Here is a 19,472-nt window from a genome sequence, read left to right as displayed (position 1 = left end):
CTCTCTCTACATCTCTCTCCCTCTGTCCGTCTCTCTCTACATCTCTCTCCCTCTGTCCGTCTCTCTACATCTCTGTCCGTCTCTCTCTACATCTCTGTCCCTCTGTCTGTCTCTCTCTACCTCTCTCTCCCTCTGTCCGTCTCTCTACATCTCTGTCCGTCTCTCTCTACATCTCTGTCCCTCTGTCTGTCTCTCTCTACCTCTCTCTCCCTCTGTCTGTCTCTCTACATCTCTGTCCGTCTCTCTACATCTCTGTCCGTCTCTCTACATCTCTCTCCCTCTGTCTGTCTCTCTACATCTCTGTCCGTCTCTCTACATCTCTGTCCGTCTCTCTACATCTCTGTCCGTCTGTCTGTCTCTCTACATCTCTGTCCGTCTCTCTACATCTCTGTCCGTCTCTCTACATCTCTCTCCCTCTGTCTGTCTCTCTACATCTCTGTCCGTCTCTCTACATCTCTGTCCGTCTCTCTACATCTCTGTCCGTCTGTCTGTCTCTCTACATCTCTGTCCGTCTCTCTACATCTCTGTCCGTCTCTCTACATCTCTGTCCGTCTCTCTACATCTCTGTCCGTCTGTCTGTCTCTCTACATCTCTGTCCGTCTCTCTACATCTCTGTCCGTCTCTCTCTACATCTCTGTCCCTCTGTCTGTCTCTCTACATCTCTGTCCGTCTCTCTACATCTCTGTCCGTCTCTCTCTACATCTCTGTCCGTCTCTCTCTACATCTCTGTCCGTCTCTCTCTACATCTCTGTCCGTCTCTCTCTACATCTCTGTCCGTCTCTCTACATCTCTGTCCCTCTGTCTGTCTCTCTACATCTCTGTCCGTCTCTCTACATCTCTGTCCGTCTCTCTCTACATCTCTGTCCGTCTCTCTACATCTCTGTCCGTCTCTCTCTACATCTCTCTCCCTCTGTCTGTCTCTCTACATCTCTGTCCGTCTCTCTACATCTCTGTCCGTCTCTCTCTACATCTCTGTCCCTCTGTCTGTCTCTCTACATCTCTGTCCGTCTCTCTACATCTCTGTCCGTCTCTCTCTACATCTCTGTCCCTCTGTCTGTCTCTCTACATCTCTGTCCGTCTCTCTACATCTCTGTCCGTCTCTCTCTACATCTCTGTCCCTCTGTCCGTCTCTCTCTACATCTCTCTCCCTCTGTCCGTCTCTCTCTACCTCTCTCTCCCTCTGTCCGTCTCTCTCTACATCTCTCTCCCTCTGTCCGTCTCTCTCTACATCTCTCTCCCTCTGTCCGTCTCTCTCTACATCTCTCTCCCTCTGTCCGTCTCTCTCTACATCTCTCTCCCTCTGTCCGTCTCTCTCTACATCTCTCTCCCTCTGTCCGTCTCTCTCTACATCTCTCTCCCTCTGTCCGTCTCTCTCTACATCTCTCTCCCTCTGTCCGTCTCTCTCTACATCTCTCTCCCTCTGTCCGTCTCTCTCTACATCTCTCTCCCTCTGTCCGTCTCTCTCTACATCTCTCTCCCTCTGTCCGTCTCTCTCTACATCTCTCTCCCTCTGTCCGTCTCTCTCTACATCTCTCTCCCTCTGTCCGTCTCTCTCTACATCTCTCTCCCTCTGTCCGTCTCTCTCTACCTCTCTCTCCCTCTGTCCGTCTCTCTCTACCTCTCTCTCCCTCTGTCCGTCTCTCTCTACCTCTCTCTCCCTCTGTCCGTCTCTCTCTACCTCTCTCTCCCTCTGTCCGTCTCTCTCTACCTCTCTCTCCCTCTGTCCGTCTCTCTCTCCCTCTCTCCCTCTGTCCGTCTCTCTCTACATCTCTCTCCCTCTGTCCGTCTCTCTCTACATCTCTCTCCCTCTGTCCGTCTCTCTCTACATCTCTCTCCCTCTGTCCGTCTCTCTCTACATCTCTCTCCCTCTGTCCGTCTCTCTCTACATCTCTCTCCCTCTGTCCGTCTCTCTCTACATCTCTCTCCCTCTGTCCGTCTCTCTCTACCTCTCTCTCCCTCTGTCCGTCTCTCTCTACCTCTCTCTCCCTCTGTCCGTCTCTCTCTACCTCTCTCTCCCTCTGTCCGTCTCTCTCTACCTCTCTCTCCCTCTGTCCGTCTCTCTCTACCTCTCTCTCCCTCTGTCCGTCTCTCTCTACCTCTCTCTCCCTCTGTCCGTCTCTCTCTACCTCTCTCTCCCTCTGTCCGTCTCTCTCTACCTCTCTCTCCCTCTGTCCGTCTCTCTCTACCTCTCTCTCCCTCTGTCCGTCTCTCTCTACCTCTCTCTCCCTCTGTCCGTCTCTCTCTCCCTCTGTCCGTCTCTCTCTACATCTCTCTCTCTCTCTCTCTCTCTCTAGATGATGGGGATGGTGATTGGTGCGGGCATCGCCATAATCCTCATCGCCATCCTCATCTTCTTCATGCTGCGGAGGATCCAGCTCAGAAGTACGTGTCACATTCTCTCTCCAATGTGTTTTCTCCGTTAATTATTAAATAAAATAAATGCTAGCTTCAGTTACTCTAGCGATTGCCCTTCACTTACCCCTAAGAACTTTGTAGCGCTGTCCCCGACCCCCAAAATATTTGGTTGACCGAAAGTCGTCGATTGTGTCTTTTTCCATATACACTATATGGCCAAAAGTATGTGGACACCCCTTCAAATTAGTATATTCAGCTATTTCAGCCACACCCGTTGCTGACAGGTGTATAAAATCGAGCACATAGCCATGTACTGTGTGGCACTATCATAGGACTATCAATGTGGCACTATCATAGGACTCCACCTTTCCGACAAGTCAGTTCATCAAATTTGTACCCTGCTAGAGCTGCCGCGGTCAACTGTAAGTGCTGTTATTGTAAGGCGGAAACGTCTAGGAGCAACAACAGCTCAGCCGCTAAGTGGTAGGCCACACAAGCTCACAGAACGGGACCGCCAAGTGTTGAAGAGCATAGCGCGTAAAAATCGTCTGTCCTCGGTTGCAACACTCACTACCGAGTTCCAAACTGCCTCTGGAAGCAACGTCAGCACAAGAACTGTTCGTCGGGAGCTTCGTGAAATGTGTTTCATGGCTGAGAAACGGCAGAAAAGCCTAAGATCACCATCCGCAATGCCAAGCCTCGGCTGGAGTGGTGTAAAGCTCGCCGCAATTGGACTCTGGAGCAGTGGAAACGCATTCTCTGGAGTGATGAATCACGCTCACCATCTGGCAGTCCGACTGACTAATCTGTTTGGTGGATGCCAGGTGTGGAAGAACTTGACTGGGCTGCACAGAGCCCTAACATCAACCCCATCAAACACCTTTGGGATGAATTGGAACACCGACTGCGAGCCAGGCCTAATCGCCCAACATCAGTGCCCGACCTCACTAATTCTCTTCTGGCTGAATGGAAGCAAGACCCGGCAGCAATGTTCCAACATCTAGAGGAAAACCTTCCCAGAAGAGTGGAGGCTGTTATAGCAGCAAAGGTGGACCAACTCCATATTAATGCCCATGATTTTGGAATGAGATGTTCGACGAGCAGGTGTCCACATACTTTTAGTCATGTAGGGTGTGTGTCGTCTATACACTGGGTTTTAATAAAATCAACTATATGCACTGAGCTTGTCTGATGCTTTAAGCACACTGTTTGATTTAAATAATTAAGACATATGACTCTTGAGGAAGCCAGGGGTCAAGATAGGCAAAATCTTTTCCTGACCCTCCCGCTCACCTTTGCAGATTCTGCCGTTAAGCTCCTGAAGTTGCCGTTGATAGGCAACACCAGGGGTCGGCAACCTTTTCCATTTGGAGTACCAATTTATCTTAACATTTCTACCGATCTGCGTGGCAGTTATGATTTTCATATGCACATTTTTGTGAAACAGTTTCATTTAATTTATAATAATCTTTGTATCTCAAAGTCATTGTCATGTGGTTAATCTAAATTATATCGAAATCTAAATGAAAATGATACAAATCTAAAAGTAACTATTGCCATTGCCAATTATGTACAAATTGCCTTCATAAAGCCAGCAAATAAAAACATTGCACCCTGCAGGTAGAAAATATCCAGATTTAAAAAAATATATAAGTATCCTATCAATTACGTTGGCAATGCATGGCCTGTCTGCAATGAACTTGAAACATTGCATCAACTGTGTCCTGCAGAAGCTCCTGCTAGCAAACATTGTATAAAATATTCTGGGCCCTCAGTTTCCTGCTCCAGTGAGCTCGGGACAGACACAGCTGTAGGCTATTTGTGCAAGGGATAAGAAGTAATCCAGGTATTTTATGACATTTCCACTGGATCAGAGCATTAGATGTTTTCCCTTTCATGCTGAGTGGTTATCGAAAGGGAGAGATCTGGAAATATTTTTCAAATGCATTGACAAACTATTGTCATTCTCAATGGATTCTAAAAACAGACTTTGTTAACGTTCTGTTTGAGGTGAAGAAAGCATTTCTTTGAGAAGCTCTACAGCTTATTAGTGGTGGTGAGTTAAGACAATCAGAAATACTATCAGACATCCCCAAAATGGCACATTTTATAGGCCACCATTAGCGCAGGGGCCATGTAGCCTAGGCCTACTTCTATATGCGTAGTCAGGTGCACGTCCTTACTCAACATTGACAGGAGTGTTCCAAACAAAAGACAATTAATAAATTGACAACTCGTAAATGGAACGAAATGAACCAAAGCTTTTTTTCTCACAAGTGTAGCATAGGCTGTGAGCACTGCAAACAACGTGTCCACTCCGACAATGAGAACGGTAAACGACTGTAGACCTAATAGTAATATTTTAACAGAAATTACCATAACCAAACAAACATTGTAGATTGGGAATTAACGGTAAATGTTGGTTACTACTGGTGATGTCTGTAATGTGGAATTGATAGACACTTAAAATCAAAGGGCAAAGAATTCACACAATTCATTTATGAAACAATGAATGTATACGAAATGGCGGGAAAGAGCGCATTCTGGAGAGAGACATGCATTTTAGCCACACCCCCTTTCATCTTGGACCGTGGCATCCCCGCGGCTTCCGCAATGGATTAGTCCACTGAGACGGGCGCCAATCAGACTGGTGTCTCGTGCGCCATGGAATTTAAAAAAATCCATTTGCAACTGCTCGACTAAAAAATCTTGGTCGACCAACAGCCTGTTGACCAAACAATCGTCCAGTCAACTAAATGTGGTCAGCCCAAGAACTTTATATATATATTTTTTAAGTTCATTTCAGTTTTGCTAGTGAATAGATGGTTTTAGTTTGCTATACAATGCTATAATGTATCTTAAAATGTTCATACTGTTACTTTATCTTGCTCACATTGATTTACTGTTTGTGTTCGTGCTCTAGTATCTCCATATATGTATGTTTTAACTTCTCACAGACCTGCAAGCCCAGGAGGCCCCCAAGTATCGATTCCGCAAGAGGGACAAGGTCATGTTCTATGGGCGAAAGATCATGCGCAAGGTTAGTGGCTGTGGTGGGATGCGTTTTGGGGATTCTAGCAAAGTAAAATGGTACCCTTTTGTTCGACAATGCGTCTTTTTTGCCATAGTTGCCCTTTGACCTCTTGCTCTCACAGGTGTCCCAGTCCACCTCTTCCCTGGTGGGCACAGCCTCCTCCTCGCGCCCACGACTCAAAAAGAAGCAGAAAATGCTCAACATTGCCAAAAAGTGTGTGAACACGGTTTACCCGTCTACTCTACTGATATCCATGATGCTAACAAACTTAGTGACTACAGAGTAGAGAACAATAGTCTGTTATACATTTGTCCTCCCGCTTTCTCATCCTTCTCTCCATCCCTCCCCCTCTCCTCCCTCCAGGATTCTGCGTTTTAAGAAGGAGGTGCCCACCCTGGTAGCTAAGGAGCCTCCTCCCTCGGTGCTGGAGGCCGACCTTACAGAGTTTGACGTGGCCAACTCCCACCTGCCCTCCGAGGTGCTCTACATGCTCAAGAACGTCCGGTACGTAGGGACTTCTCCGAGTTTGTGTGTGTGTAGAGTGTACTCTGTGTGTGTTAAGATGTTGTGGAGTCCTTATCTATATGGAGGAGACGTGTGTGTGTTTGAAAGTATCAAAACCGCCATGTATCATGGGTAAATTGACTGACTGATCTACAAATAATATTGAGTAGTTATTTATGATGCAAGGTGATATGTACGTCAGCAAATGTGTGTCTGTAGTAATCTCTCCATCTCTATTCCCCCCCCCTGTAGTGTGCTGGGCCACTTTGAGAAGCCTCTGTTCCTGGAGCTGTGTAAACACATGGTGTTCCTGCAGTTCCAACAGGGAGAGTACGTCTTCAGACCGGGCCAGCCTGACAGCAGCATCTACGTGGTGCAGGACGGAAAACTAGAACTGTGCCTTACTGGAATGGTGAGAGAGAGAGTGTGTGTCTCTGTGTGTCTGTGTGTGTGTGTGTATGGGTGGGCAGACATTTAAGGCCAGACATTTACATTTTCTTGTTTTTTTTGCCTTCTGTGCAAATGAGCCTCCGTCTATGCTAACGAGTAAATAGGAACTTATAAGGGGCTTACAGTTCTCTAACAATTAACTCTCTAGTAGGACATTAAATAATGATTAGCACCTATTAGTTTTTGACTCCGATTATCCCAATATGGAGGAAAAGGCTAAAATGGAATGATCTCGGAGTTCAGAATGTTATGACCACGATAAACTTGCATTTGGGCAAAGATTGGAATGACTTAACATGAACAGAATGTTTTCTCTTTAACTGTCAATTGTACTGTTTGCCTGTGTTTTTCTGTGCTTTTTTTTAACATGAATATATGTGTCTTTTGTTTATGTTAATTTGTTATGACATACTCTGTTTTACCCCTGTGTGTTTTTAGGACGGCAAGGACGGTGTGGTGAAGGAGGTGTACCCCGGAGACAGTGTCCACAGCCTCCTCAGCATCCTGGACGTCATCACCGTAAGACATGCCCACTTCCTGTCCCGCATTCCACACTCCCTAAATCACCATACACGTGTCGTTTCTTGTTTGAGTCACCCCTTTGTCTTTGTCTTTCACGTTTCAGTCAGAACTTTGAAATTAGTCAAGGAACAAGTCAGGGCAATCTAGAGTTGAATCATAGCCTCAGCTTTGGAGGCTAAGTTGAGTCATATCAAAATCATGACGATTTCGCAATTTAATGTTATTGTGTGGCTTAAGTCAGCTTTTACTTTTGGTGAGATTTTTTTACTTCCAATATGTATACAATGTGCTATTAAACACATGACCCTTTAGAGTCAAGAGGAGTTGGTAGCTAGCATGTAACCCCTATATTTAATCCTGGGAAAACTTACTGACACAAACATCCATGAGCCCTTGCTTTACGGCTGAGAAAAGGAAATGGAAAATGTCTCTAAATCAATGGTTTCTGCTGGTGGGTTCTGCTAGTTCCCTCTTCTTGGCTTGAGACTATAAACATTTTGTTAAGTAGTTCAGTTCTTTGTTAGTGCGTGGGTCACGGGGACATTTTAAAAAGGCTTCACCCAAGTCACTGCAGCAAAACGGCTGCTTTCAGTTTTCATTGACTGCTATATGGCCTCCCGAGTGGCGCAGCGGTCTAAGGCATTGCATCGCAGTGCTCGAGGTGTCACTACAGACCCGGGTTCGATCCCGGGTTGTATCACAACCAGCCGTGATCGGGAGTCCCATAGGGCGGTGCACAATTTGGCCCAGCATCGTCCGGGTTAGGGGTGAGTTTGGCCCGGGTAGGCCGTCATTGTAAAATAAGAAATTGTTCTTAACTGACTTGCCTAGTTAAATAAATAGGGCAGTGCTGAAAGAGCCTTGTCATTGTGTTTGTTTCAGGTACACCTAGCTAGCATGTGAAACCACTCCCAACACAAACTTCCCCTCCCTTTACTGCTGAAAATAGGAACTTGTAAAATGTCTCAAGTCTCCAAAATGTCTGTAAAGTCACTAATATTGAGTTAGTACAGTATATTCTAAGAGTTAGTACAGTATATTCTAAGAGTTAGTACAGTATATTCTAAGAGTTAGTACAGTATATTCTAAGAGTTAGTACAGTATATTCTAAGAGTTAGTACAGTATATTCTAAGAGTGTGTGTGTGTGTGTGTGTGTGTGTGTGTGTGTGTGTGTGTGTGTGTGTGTGTGTGTGTGTGTGTGTGTGTGTGTGTGTGTGTGTGTGTGTGTGTGTGTGAACCTTATCACTGTGCGTGTGTTTCAGGGACACCAGAAGCCGTACAGGACAGTGTCGGCGCGGGCGGCTGAGGTGTCCACCGTACTGCGTCTACCTGTCGAGGCCTTCCTCTCCATCTTCGAGAAGTACCCTGAGAGTCTGGTGCGGGTTGTCCAGGTAAGCTGTAGTGTGTGTGTGTGTTTGTCACTAGGTGTGGACGTGCGTTTTCTCTTAATGTTCATGGGACCTTTTCCTCCCTCTGTCTTCTAATGCAGATCATCATGGTTCGTCTCCAAAGAGTAACCGTTCTGGCGTTGCACAACTACCTAGGGCTCACCAACGAGCTCTTTAGCCACGTGAGTCAAGCTCCCCTTACACACACACACACACACACACACACATAGCGCCATGGTTCATAATACCACCCAGATCCTCAAACAACACACACCCACACATGGACATTCTGTTTGTTACTTCATCTACCAGGAATGCTACTTCATTAGCTGAAGCTACATCAGACATGCTGTTTTCATTACGATTGAGTCATTCAACGCTACCGCTACCGCTAATCACTTTTCAATGCTGACCTGGTAATTATAACGATGCTAATTCCACGCTAGCCTGCCTTCATTGACCCTAACCTCTTCTCTCTCTCTCCCCCCCCATGCCCCTGTCCTCCCCTCCCTATAGGAGATGCAGCTCCTGCGCCTGCTGCCCCTGTCCCCCCACCCCGTGCCCCGCACCAGCCCCCAGCGCCACGGCAAGCGTTTCGGTAGCCTGACCGTGCCCGTGGAGGACCGCGAGGCCGCCGTGAAGGATGCACCAGATTCTGGGAAGGATGGAGCCACAGTCCCACCAACCCTCAGCAGGACCATCTCCATGCCTGTAGACATCGCCGGTGAGTAACTCTTTCTGTCGGTCTCTCGATCCCTCTCTGTCCTCTTCCGTTCTTTTCTCTCTGTCTATATGGTAACATCGACATTCTTAGTATGTAACTTTAGCTCTGTGGCTTCAGTCCAGTTTTTACTGCATGTTAGGGACCTAACTTGACATTTGACCTTAGTGCACTTTATGTTCCTAGTATGTAACTTAGCTCTGTTGCTTCTCAGACTGTTGACTGTGGCATTTACACGTGTTTGTGTCAACATGATTTCTGTTGTGTGTGTGTGTGTGTGTGTGTGTGTGTGTGTGTGTGTGTGTGGTGTCTACACACAGGCATGCAGAAGAATCTGCGGTCGGATTTCGACATGGCCTACGAGAGAGGACGGATCTCAGTTTCCACTGAGGACGGCAACACGCCACCCACCTATACACGGGTCAGTATACACGCACGCATGCGCTCACACACAAGGTTGGATATTAGTGACATGTGTATAGAACATGTATTTACATTTGAAATAAAATCAAAACAGACATTTTGAGTAATTCAACAGTCATCCTAGTGCACTTCAAAGTAGACCAGGCACTGGGTACTGTAGTTGACATTCATGTCCCTCCATGTTTTCTGTTCCTATCCCAGGACCAGCGGGAGAGGAGGGTGACCGTAGATGAGGTGCCGTCGGGGGTGTACCTGTACCCTGAGGAGGAGGGGGGTCCGGACAACCAGTTCTCACCAGGACCAGGACCCGTCCCCGGTCGCCCCAGCCCTGCCCTGTTCGAGGAGGCCCTGAAGGAGCTCCTCAAACTCATGAGGATAGAGGTAAGTACTAACTACTACTTAGTAACCTTAGCAACCATCGACTGACCATGTACTATCTATGCAACCATGACTCTAGTAACTATGTAATCATGTGGTATTTATCTGACTATTGTGTTAAACTGTCACCAAGTTACTTTGTGTTTTGGGCTAATGTACCATGTCTAGACGAGACATTTTGAAACGCAAAGCCCAAAAGTATTTTTATTGGACAAGTTCAAGTAGTACCTCCCCATTTCAAAACATGTCTCCTTACATCACCCAGCACTTTCTCCCTCTGACTCTTTATCTAAGCTTATTACAGTTCCATTTCACAATCTACTGTTATGGCTGGCACCGAGCATCTGAAATGTACGATATCGAAAGTTCTGTCTCCTTCCGTAACCCTCTTGATTTGCAGCCCAGGAATCCAGATGTTGTTTCACCACCAAGAGCGTTTCCTCATTCCCTCCCTCAAACGCTGTCTCACTCTTTCTTTCTCTCGTTCTGTTCTTTTTCCTTCTTCTGCCAGGATCCCGCTCTGCTGAATGGGAGAGTGACTCTGCACCATGCCAAGGCAGGAACCGTGCTGGCTAGACAAGGAGACCAGGTACTTTTACTGAGGCTTGGAGAGAGGGAAGATGTCTTCCCTCTGTCCTCTCCTCTGTTTTAATGCAGGTTGACATTTATTGTCATGAATCTTGCCATGGAGGCAGGACTGAGCTATTTCCGCTAGATGGGCCAGCTGCAAAGTCAAAATTGTTCTTCACGACAATACATACCAACCTGACTGTTTAATCACCCAATTCTATGAGGGAGAAGTCTCCAAAACATAGGAATCTGCAATATCAAAAACCAATCATCCCTTAATGTTTTCATTGACATCTTTCCCCTTCCAAATCCCTCTTTCCCATACACTTTATGCTCCTTCCCCCCTCTACCCTCCTCCCCTCTCTTCAACCCCTCGAAACACACCAAAACAAAACATGAGACGTGAAATCTGAACGCCCTCTTTCTTCTCCTCTCAGGATGTGAGTCTCCACTTCGTCCTGTCCGGCTGTCTCCACGTGTACCAGCGGATGATCGACAAGCAAGATGCGGTGTGTCTGTTTGTCACCCAGCCGGGTGAGATGGTGGGCCAGCTGGCCGTGTTGACTGGAGAACCCCTCATCTTCACCATCAAGGCCAACAGAGACTGCACCTTCCTCAAGATCTCCAAGTCTGACTTCTACGAGTGGGTGTCTAGTAGAGACCAGACTAGAGAGAGACTAAAGCAGGGGGGTAGGCAAGCCTGGTCCTGGAGCGCCGCAGGCACTTCCTGTTTTTGATTTAACTGACCTGGAAGACCAGCTGTGTTGAATTTAGGCAATCACTGAACTGATCAATTAGCTCAGTTGGTCAGGTGTGGTGCCTAGTTAGAACAACATCCTGCTGTACCCGTGGCACTCCAGGAACAGGGTTGCCTACCCCTGGGCTAAACCCTTCTGTGTGAAAGGGGTATCGTTCAGTCTGGACATTAAGCTGGAACATTTTAGTTTAAGCCTAACTAGGGTTTAGAATTAAAGGTATGCAGTTTGTTGAATGATTACATGAAATATACCAGTAGTATCTGACTGAATATTAAACCATCTGTTACAAGTAGGTTGGCTTCAGTTCCAAACATGCATTTCTCATTCTATGTCACAACTGTCTTACTGCTGGTTATTACTATCTATCTGGTCGTGGTAGAAAGGACGGAAGTGGCTCGCACTTCCCCCTAACCCTGGTTTTATTTATCAGTTGCTGTGATATTTAAGCGTAGTGACTGCCTCCCCTAAGATACTGCCTGTGTGTTTTTCCTGATCTTTTGTGCTCTGTGCTGCCCCCTGTCTTTAGGATCATGAGAGAACAGCCCAGTGTGGTTCTGAGTGCAGCCCACACCGTAGCCATCCGCATGTCCCCCTTCGTCAGACAGATGGACTTCGCCATAGACTGGATGGCTGTGGAGGCCGGCAGAGCCCTCTATAGGTATCTGGACAAATCTTCTCTTATGACGTTTTTTAAAATTTGACCAGAAAATCTGTATTAGTGAGTTTGTTCTTATTTACAAGCAGGCAAACTTTTTCTGACTGACAATATATTTTTCTTTGACACGTTCAGATGTACACTGTCTTGAAACCAAACGACTCTTTTTTTTTGGGGGGGGGGGATCTGATGAAAACTGAACTGACTGTTCTCCAACTCCTCTCGTCCTATCTCCAGGCAGGATGACCAGTCGGACTGCACCTACATAGTTCTGAACGGACGTCTACGTTCTGTTATACGTAAAGCTAACGGGAAGAAGGAGCTGGTAGGAGAGTACGGTCGAGGAGACCTCATAGGAGTGGTGAGACTCTGGCCCATTTCTACAGCTGTCATCGTTCTGGTCGTTCTGTAAAGGCAGAATATGTCGTTGCTATATTAGTTTATAAAGCTAATATTCAGAATAAAGTCAACCTAATTTATTGATATTAGACCTGTGTGTGTGTGTATAGTGTATGTTTGGGTTGTATTAGATCATTGGGGACATTATACCTTTTTTAAATCCCATGATTTTGGAGCTCTTACTATCATCTCCTCCTGTTTTCCCCAGGTTGAGGCTCTGACCCGACAGCCCAGAGCCACTACGGTCCACGCGGTCAGAGACACAGAGCTGGTCAAGCTACCAGAGGGAACGCTCAACAATATCAAGAGGAGGTACCCACAGGTGGTCACCAGGTTGATCCACCTGCTGGGACAGAAGATCCTGGGGAACCTGCAACAGGCCCGAGGACCATTCTCAGGTGTGTGTGTGTGTGTGAGACACACACACACACACACACACACACACAAGTACACAGGCATGTACTGTATGCATACACACACTTGGCCTCTTTGTCCTCTAGATAAAGCCATGTACTTCTCTCTCCTTTTCTACCCCCCCCCTCCAGGTTCTGCCCTCGGCCGGTCCAGCGTAGCGTCCAGCCCTGACGTCACCAACCCGGCCAGTAACCTGTCCACTGTGGCCGTACTGCCCATCTGTGACGAGGTGCCAATCAACGCCTTCAACCTGGAGCTCAGCCACGCCCTCAGCGCCATAGGTGCACACCTCTAGAGACTAGCATAGCAACTGTCAATCAAACCTGACTATGACTTGAACGTCTTGTAATCACTATTGACTAATATGAAACATGTGACTAGATTCTGTGGACAATAAAGTTGTTCTGTTCTTAACTAAATTGTCACATTGAGTGACCATGATATCCAATTGTATATACATCAATTGTTCTCTCTGAAATATTAAACATATTTCTATTTGTCCTTGATGTGTAGGACCTACCCTGCTGCTGACCAGTGACATCATCAGAGAGCGACTGGGGGCCTCCGCTCTGGATAAGTCCGTTTTTATCCTCTCTTCTTCCTCTCTCCCTCTGCAGTATCCATACCAGTTGGTTGTTCTTAACTCTCGTTCTCCCCTCGTAACAGTATCCATGAGTACCGTCTGTCTGGCTGGCTGGCCCAGCAGGAGGACATCAACAGGATAGTCCTGTACCAGACAGACAGCAGTATGACCCCCTGGACCCAGCGCTGCATCAGACAGGCTGACTGCATCCTCATTGTGGGCCTGGGGGAACAGGAACCTGCACTGGGACAGGTAGGAAGGACGGGCGAAGGGGTGAAGAGCTGGAGGTTGATTTGGGTGGGGCTCAATTGGAGGATGGGTTGCTAGTGTTTGGAGGATTGGTTGACTTTTGAAGCTACTCTACTTACAAGCTACCTAGTTACATTTATTTGTTCAATTTAAAACTTTAGCTGTGAAATTATACATTAACCTCATATTTAAGCTTATTTGTAGAGATTATTTTTAAAAAGCAGTCTAGTTTTGACTATATCTCCTCCTCAGTACTGTATCTAACCATGCCTCTCTCACTCTCACTCTCTCACTCTCCTCTAGTTAGAGCAGATGTTGGAGAACACCGCGGTGAGGGCCCTGAAACAGCTGGTGCTGCTCCATAAAGAGGACGGGTCGGGGCCCTCCAGGACCGTAGAGTGGCTCAACATGAGGAGCTGGTGCTCTGGACACCTCCACCTCCGCTGCCCCCGTCGGGTCTTCTCACGACGCAGCCCCTCAAAACTGGTGCGACTCCCTGGGGAGATGTCATGATTTCTTTGTTTCTTTTTTAACTTTCTCTCTTCCTAACTTTTTCGTTTGTTTTGTCTTTTCTTTCATTCGTTTATTCATTCATTACACACCGACCTTTGCCCACATCTGATTGTGTTCCTCTATTAAATGGAGGATGAGGACAGTTGTAAAGAGAGCTCTGACGATGTGGTAAGAGAGGAGGCTAGTCTGTTTTATATATACTTTAATAGCCTGCTGAGCATGTCCTCTTCATCCAATCAAAACATGTTTTAGTTTTATCTTGCACGGCGTGACGGCTCAAAATGAAGCACTTTGCTGTTCTACAAGTAACATGAGTTTTGGTTTTCAAGAGAAATAACATAGTGCTTTAGCTACAAAGGCTTTGGGAAACCCAGCCCATGTCGTTTTGGGGAAATGATCCATTGACAAGCTTACCAACCAATTACAGCGCTTCGGTGGATAGCAACTGTCGCTAACCAGGCCCAAGTCTGAATGATTGAACAAGCTCTCGTTTCAAGCGCATGGAAGCCTATAAATGGCTCTGATTATCATCTGAATTTGACTTTGTGTGTGTGTGTGTTTGTGCAGAGGGAGGTGTATGAGAAGGTGTTTGAGAAGACAGCGGACAGACACAGTGATTTCTCTCGGCTGGCCCGGGTACTGACTGGGAACAGCATCGCTGTGGTGCTAGGAGGAGGAGGAGCCAGGTCAGTGGACTTAGTTTTTATAGGAACACCTCTCTTTTGTGCTAGACTCTCTTTAGTGCTAGACTCTCTTTAGTGCTAGACTCTCTTTAGTGCTAGACTCTCTTTAGTGCTAGACTCTCTTTAGTGCTAGACTCTCTTTAGTGCCAGACTCTCTTTAGTGCCAGACTCTCTTTAGTGCCAGACTCTCTTTTGTGCCAGACTCTCTTTTGTGCCAGACTCTCTTTAGTGCCAGACTCTCTTTAGTGCCAGACTCTCTTTAGTGCCAGACTCTCTTTAGTGCCAGACTCTCTTTTGTAGATGATCAAGTAGTACATTCTTTACTCCACACTATCTACATCAATTACAGTCATGGGACCACAGCTCTTTGCGTGAGAAGTCCTGTCTTCTGTTATTTTATAATCAAGATTTCTTGTAACCTTAATGTCCTTCAGTGTATCTGTAGTATCGAATTAGTCTTGTTCTTTCAGATCTTTTCAAATTAATGAAAGGTGTGGAAGAAATGCAGGCAAAGTTAGTCTCTAGTCCTCAAACAGACAGTGAATTTCCTCCTCTCTGATTGGTTGTTGTCTCTGTCACTCTCGCAGAGGCTGCTCCCACGTGGGAGTGATCAAGGCCATGGAGGAGGCAGGGATTCCCATCGACATCGTGGGCGGGACATCCATCGGGTCGTTCATCGGGGCGCTGTACGCCGAGGAGAGGAGTGCGGTGCGCACCAAGCAGAGAGCCCGCGAGTGGTCCAAGGTCTGATCCTCCCACCGCTATACCATCTTATACTTCTCTTGTTCCTGTATCTGACCATTTGACACATGCCTTTGTCAGGTGACATGTAGCGTATTAGAGGGGATCAGTTTGAGCATGGCGAGACACAGAATCACTCGTCTTGATCACATAATGAGTGGTCATGTGGGACGCAAGGTGATTTGTGGATCAGTGATTCTGTGCGGTCCGACTGATCTCAGACACGCTCAATATTAACCTTTTGTCTCTCCCTCCTTCCCGCCTTCCTCCCTACAGGCGATGAACTCCGTATTCAAAACCATCCTTGACCTGACCTATCCCATCACCTCAATGTTCACCGGCGCCGCCTTCAACACCAGCATCTCCAAAGTGTTCCAGGAAAAGCAGGCTGAGGTGAGAGGTCACACTGTCTGTCAGTGCTACTAGAGATGTCTGTCTGTCTGAAGGAAACTGGGCCACGTTCAGTAGGCAAACCTTGTGAACAGTTGCAGATAGAAATGTCTTGAGTAGAGCTGCCGTTGATACCTGCTCCACATTTTAGAGGCATATTTGTTCTACGTGGTATATATCCTTCTGAACGTTCCTTATTCCAATTCATATCTAATGTATGATCTATGTAACCGTCAGGACCTGTGGTTGCCCTACTTCAACGTGACTACTGACATCACGGCATCCGCCATGCGTGTGCACCAAGACGGTGAGTGACAGGCAGCTAACCGCTGGCCCCTCCCCCTCTGCTTTATCGCTGTTTATGGACGACTAAGGGCCTCCCGGGTGGCGCAGTGGTCTAGGGCACTGCATCGCAGCGCTAGCTGTGCCACCAGAGTCTCTGGGTTCGCGCCCAGGCTCTGTCGCAGCCGCCCGCGACCGGGAGGTCCGTGGGGCGACGCACAATTGGCCTAGCGTCGTCCGGGTTAGGGAGGGTTTGGCCGGTAGGGATATCCTTGTCTCATCGCGCTCCAGCGACTCCTGTGGCGGGCCGGGCGCAGTGCGCGCTAACTAAGGGGGCCAGGTGCACGGTGTTTCCTCCGACACATTGGTGCGGCTGGCTTCCGGGTTGGAGGCGCGCTGTGTTAAAGAAGCAGTGCGGCTTGGTTGGGTTGTGCTTCGGAGGACGCATGGCTTTCGACCTTCGTCTCTCCCGAGCCCGTACGGGAGTTGTAGCGATGAGACAAGATAGTAATTACTAGCGATTGGATACCACGAAAATTGGGGAGAAAAGGGGGTAAAAAAATAAAATAATAATAAAAATAAATGGACGACTAGATTTTGAAGTTGTCTTGAACGCACTAAAGAAGTAATTGTCCTAGTTCTGGATATAGCTGTTAGGATAACTCTCATGCAGTCAGACAAACACACACACACACAAGTTAGATATGTATTTTATTTAGATATATACTCCATATGTAACCCTATTTAACTCAATCCACTCACGCTGGTAGGGCCCAATATGACCGAGAACTACCGTGGGATCGACATGATCATTCATTCCTAATGTCATTCGGCGTTTGACGATAACAGCTGGCTAATTTGGAGTATGGGTTATGAGATTAAAATCCTAACCCTTAATTGTACATTTAATATTACGTATACATTTGAGTCATTTAGCAGACACTCTCATCCAGAGCGACTTACAGTTAGTGCCTTCATCTCAAGATCGCTCGGTGTTGTTATAATTAGGAGTTTTAGATAAATTGGTTAGATTCTGCATGCCTTTCAGCTGTATAATACTAATAGGGGAGTCATACAATTGGTACACTGAAAATCCTATTTTCCCTGCTTGTTTATGTTCATCCATTGACTGACACTTAATATATGGATTGTTTATGTATGGGATGACTGACTGAGTGAGAAATGCACTACCACTAACTGTAGCTAGAATAGTCCTAGAGGCTGGGAGTATGACCCCTGCTGACCTCTTGGGGTCAAAGGCCACAACCTTTGGCTTGTGGAAGGAAGCCTACCCCCAAATCCAGTCTTAGTACATGTTGCATGCATTTGTTATCACCGGTAATGTGCACTAGTTTGTAAGAGCAAAGGCATTTATAAAAAGTAATGTATATTATTACACGTTATTTATGTATTGATTTCTGGCCACATAGGCAAATGAAGCAAATGAATCCTCCTGGATTTGGGGTGTCAAGGTTGTGGGGTCCTCCAGTTATATCTACAATGCTTGTCTGCACTTGGCATGTTTACTAACAGCGAGAGCAAAGCTTTACTATGCTATCTCTATTTATCTATGTCCTTCCTCCTCCCTAGTGTGATGTCACTTCCTGTTGACGCAGCCTAGTACACTCCCACTACTCATCTCTATTGCTCTCTTTCTCAGGTTATTCCTCCTACCTTTCTGACATCTGTTTTTATGTTTAAAACATGTCTTTAAAACAACACCAAACACACCATGCCACAGTGACTTCCCTAATGTTCATTTGCTTATATGGGGACACTTTCACCATCTGCTGTATAGGCTTACTATTAGCCTGGTCCCAGATCTGTTTTGCCATCTTGCCAACTCCTATGGTCATTGTTGGGTAGATGGCACAAACAGATCTGGGACCAGGCTAGTGTACTATAGGCATAGTGTAGTGTGCTAGTGATCCTTCCACCCCTGTCCGTGTCAACAAGTAGGATCCAGAACACTCTTCCCTTGCTTTACCCCTCTGCACCATAACGCCTCTCCCTCCATCCCTCCCTCGCTTCCAGTAGTTTCTCCCAATGTGCTTTTCTTTCATACAGCTACATTTCCATTACTGGAGGCTTATACACAGAAATAGTGTGTTGCCCCTAGATGCTGATCTTGGGTCAGTTATAGATTTTCCAATAATGGTTAAGTTTAGTACTTGGGGGAGGGGAAGCTGATCCTAGATCTGTACCTAGAGAACTTCACCCGTAGCCTACACCACACATGGCCAGAGCGCAATGTCTACAGCTCTGAGTAAGTGGGCAGTTTTAACACCAACCTCAGGGTTTTTCAACAGGAAGTTGCACCGTTGGCGCATTTGTAACGCAAGGACTTTACGAGTTGGTGGTGGCACTATTTGGTTTATGCAACACCCCATGTTCCCATAAGCCAACCAATGAATGTTAGTCTCTTCGACATGGTGTGAATTTATAGCATCATTTAGTCTTTATTTTTTATGTTACGCTAGACCTGTAGCTTAATTTCAAGATGGCGGCTCTTAGAGTATGGTCATAGCCATCAAGTTTATAGCTCCTGCGTCGTGTGCGCTAGCTAACTCTCCCTGGCTTGAAGATGGGTCTTTCTCCATCTTCCTTTTTGATCTTTTTCTAACTCTTACTTCTCTCTTTCACTGGTCTCCTCCCTCTCTTACTCTCTCCCTCGATCCCTTTCTCCGAGAATGTTGGTGCATTTTGTAGTAATCTTGTTTGTTGTCGGCTGCTATCTATCTAACCAAGCTAATAATAATTCTTACACTCTAAACAAAACACCGAACAGGACGACTGTGGCTGTTGATAAGTGGCTGATAGCCTGGGAAAGAGTAGAAATACACTGTGTACAAAACATTAGGAACACCTCCCTAATGTTGCGTTGCACCCCTTTTTGCCTTTAGAACAGCCTCAATCCGTCGGTCATGGACTCTACAAGGTGTTGAAAGCGTTTCACAGGGACGCTGGCCCATGTTGACTCCAATGCTTCCCACAGTTGTCAAGTTGGCTGAATGTCTTTTTGAGTGGTGAACAATTCTTGATTCACACGGGGAAACTGTCGAGCGTGAAACCCAGCAGCGTTGCAGTTCTTGACACAAACCGGTGTGCCTGGCACCTACTACCATACCCCGTTCAAAGGCACTTACATTGTTGTTGTCTTGCCCATTCACACTCTCAATGGCACACATACACAATCCATGTCTCAACTGTCTCAAGGCTTGAAATTCCTTCTTTAACCCGTCTCCTCCCCTTCATCTACACTGATTTTTGAAGTGGATTTAACAAGTGACATCAATAAGGGATCATAGCTGTCATCTGGTCAGTCTATGTCATGGAAAGAGCAGGTTTTCTTAATGTCTTGTGCACTCAGTATATGTAGGTCTCCATTTTCCAATGAGGTTTCTGAACTAATCCATGGTTCCTTTGAGGGGTTTAGGAGAGTAAATGGATAACACCATT

General features: G+C 46.6%; 1 protein-coding gene across 3 annotated transcripts in view; it reads left to right on the top strand.

Annotated features, from left to right (window-relative positions):
* Positions 1-19,472, top strand: part of LOC139567730 (patatin-like phospholipase domain-containing protein 6) — a 40,644-nt gene that overhangs the window by 9,789 nt on the left and 11,383 nt on the right. For all 3 annotated transcript variants that reach the window (XM_071389187.1, XM_071389188.1, XM_071389186.1), the window contains exons 4-27: positions 2,295-2,382; positions 5,313-5,395; positions 5,511-5,602; positions 5,753-5,893; positions 6,146-6,305; positions 6,782-6,862; positions 8,129-8,257; positions 8,356-8,436; positions 8,771-8,978; positions 9,296-9,396; positions 9,600-9,779; positions 10,288-10,365; positions 10,784-10,989; positions 11,631-11,762; positions 11,997-12,120; positions 12,367-12,556; positions 12,704-12,853; positions 13,086-13,149; positions 13,239-13,407; positions 13,708-13,890; positions 14,485-14,603; positions 15,188-15,344; positions 15,618-15,734; positions 15,969-16,038. In XM_071389187.1, coding sequence (XP_071245288.1) covers positions 2,295-2,382; positions 5,313-5,395; positions 5,511-5,602; positions 5,753-5,893; positions 6,146-6,305; positions 6,782-6,862; positions 8,129-8,257; positions 8,356-8,436; positions 8,771-8,978; positions 9,296-9,396; positions 9,600-9,779; positions 10,288-10,365; positions 10,784-10,989; positions 11,631-11,762; positions 11,997-12,120; positions 12,367-12,556; positions 12,704-12,853; positions 13,086-13,149; positions 13,239-13,407; positions 13,708-13,890; positions 14,485-14,603; positions 15,188-15,344; positions 15,618-15,734; positions 15,969-16,038 — 3,103 coding nt within the window. The remainder of the gene's footprint in view (positions 1-2,294; positions 2,383-5,312; positions 5,396-5,510; positions 5,603-5,752; positions 5,894-6,145; positions 6,306-6,781; positions 6,863-8,128; positions 8,258-8,355; positions 8,437-8,770; positions 8,979-9,295; positions 9,397-9,599; positions 9,780-10,287; positions 10,366-10,783; positions 10,990-11,630; positions 11,763-11,996; positions 12,121-12,366; positions 12,557-12,703; positions 12,854-13,085; positions 13,150-13,238; positions 13,408-13,707; positions 13,891-14,484; positions 14,604-15,187; positions 15,345-15,617; positions 15,735-15,968; positions 16,039-19,472) is intronic.

This window comes from Salvelinus alpinus, chromosome 2, assembly GCF_045679555.1.
Source record: "Salvelinus alpinus chromosome 2, SLU_Salpinus.1, whole genome shotgun sequence".
NCBI lineage: Eukaryota > Metazoa > Chordata > Actinopteri > Salmoniformes > Salmonidae > Salvelinus > Salvelinus alpinus.
This window is presented reverse-complemented; position numbering and strand designations above follow the sequence as displayed.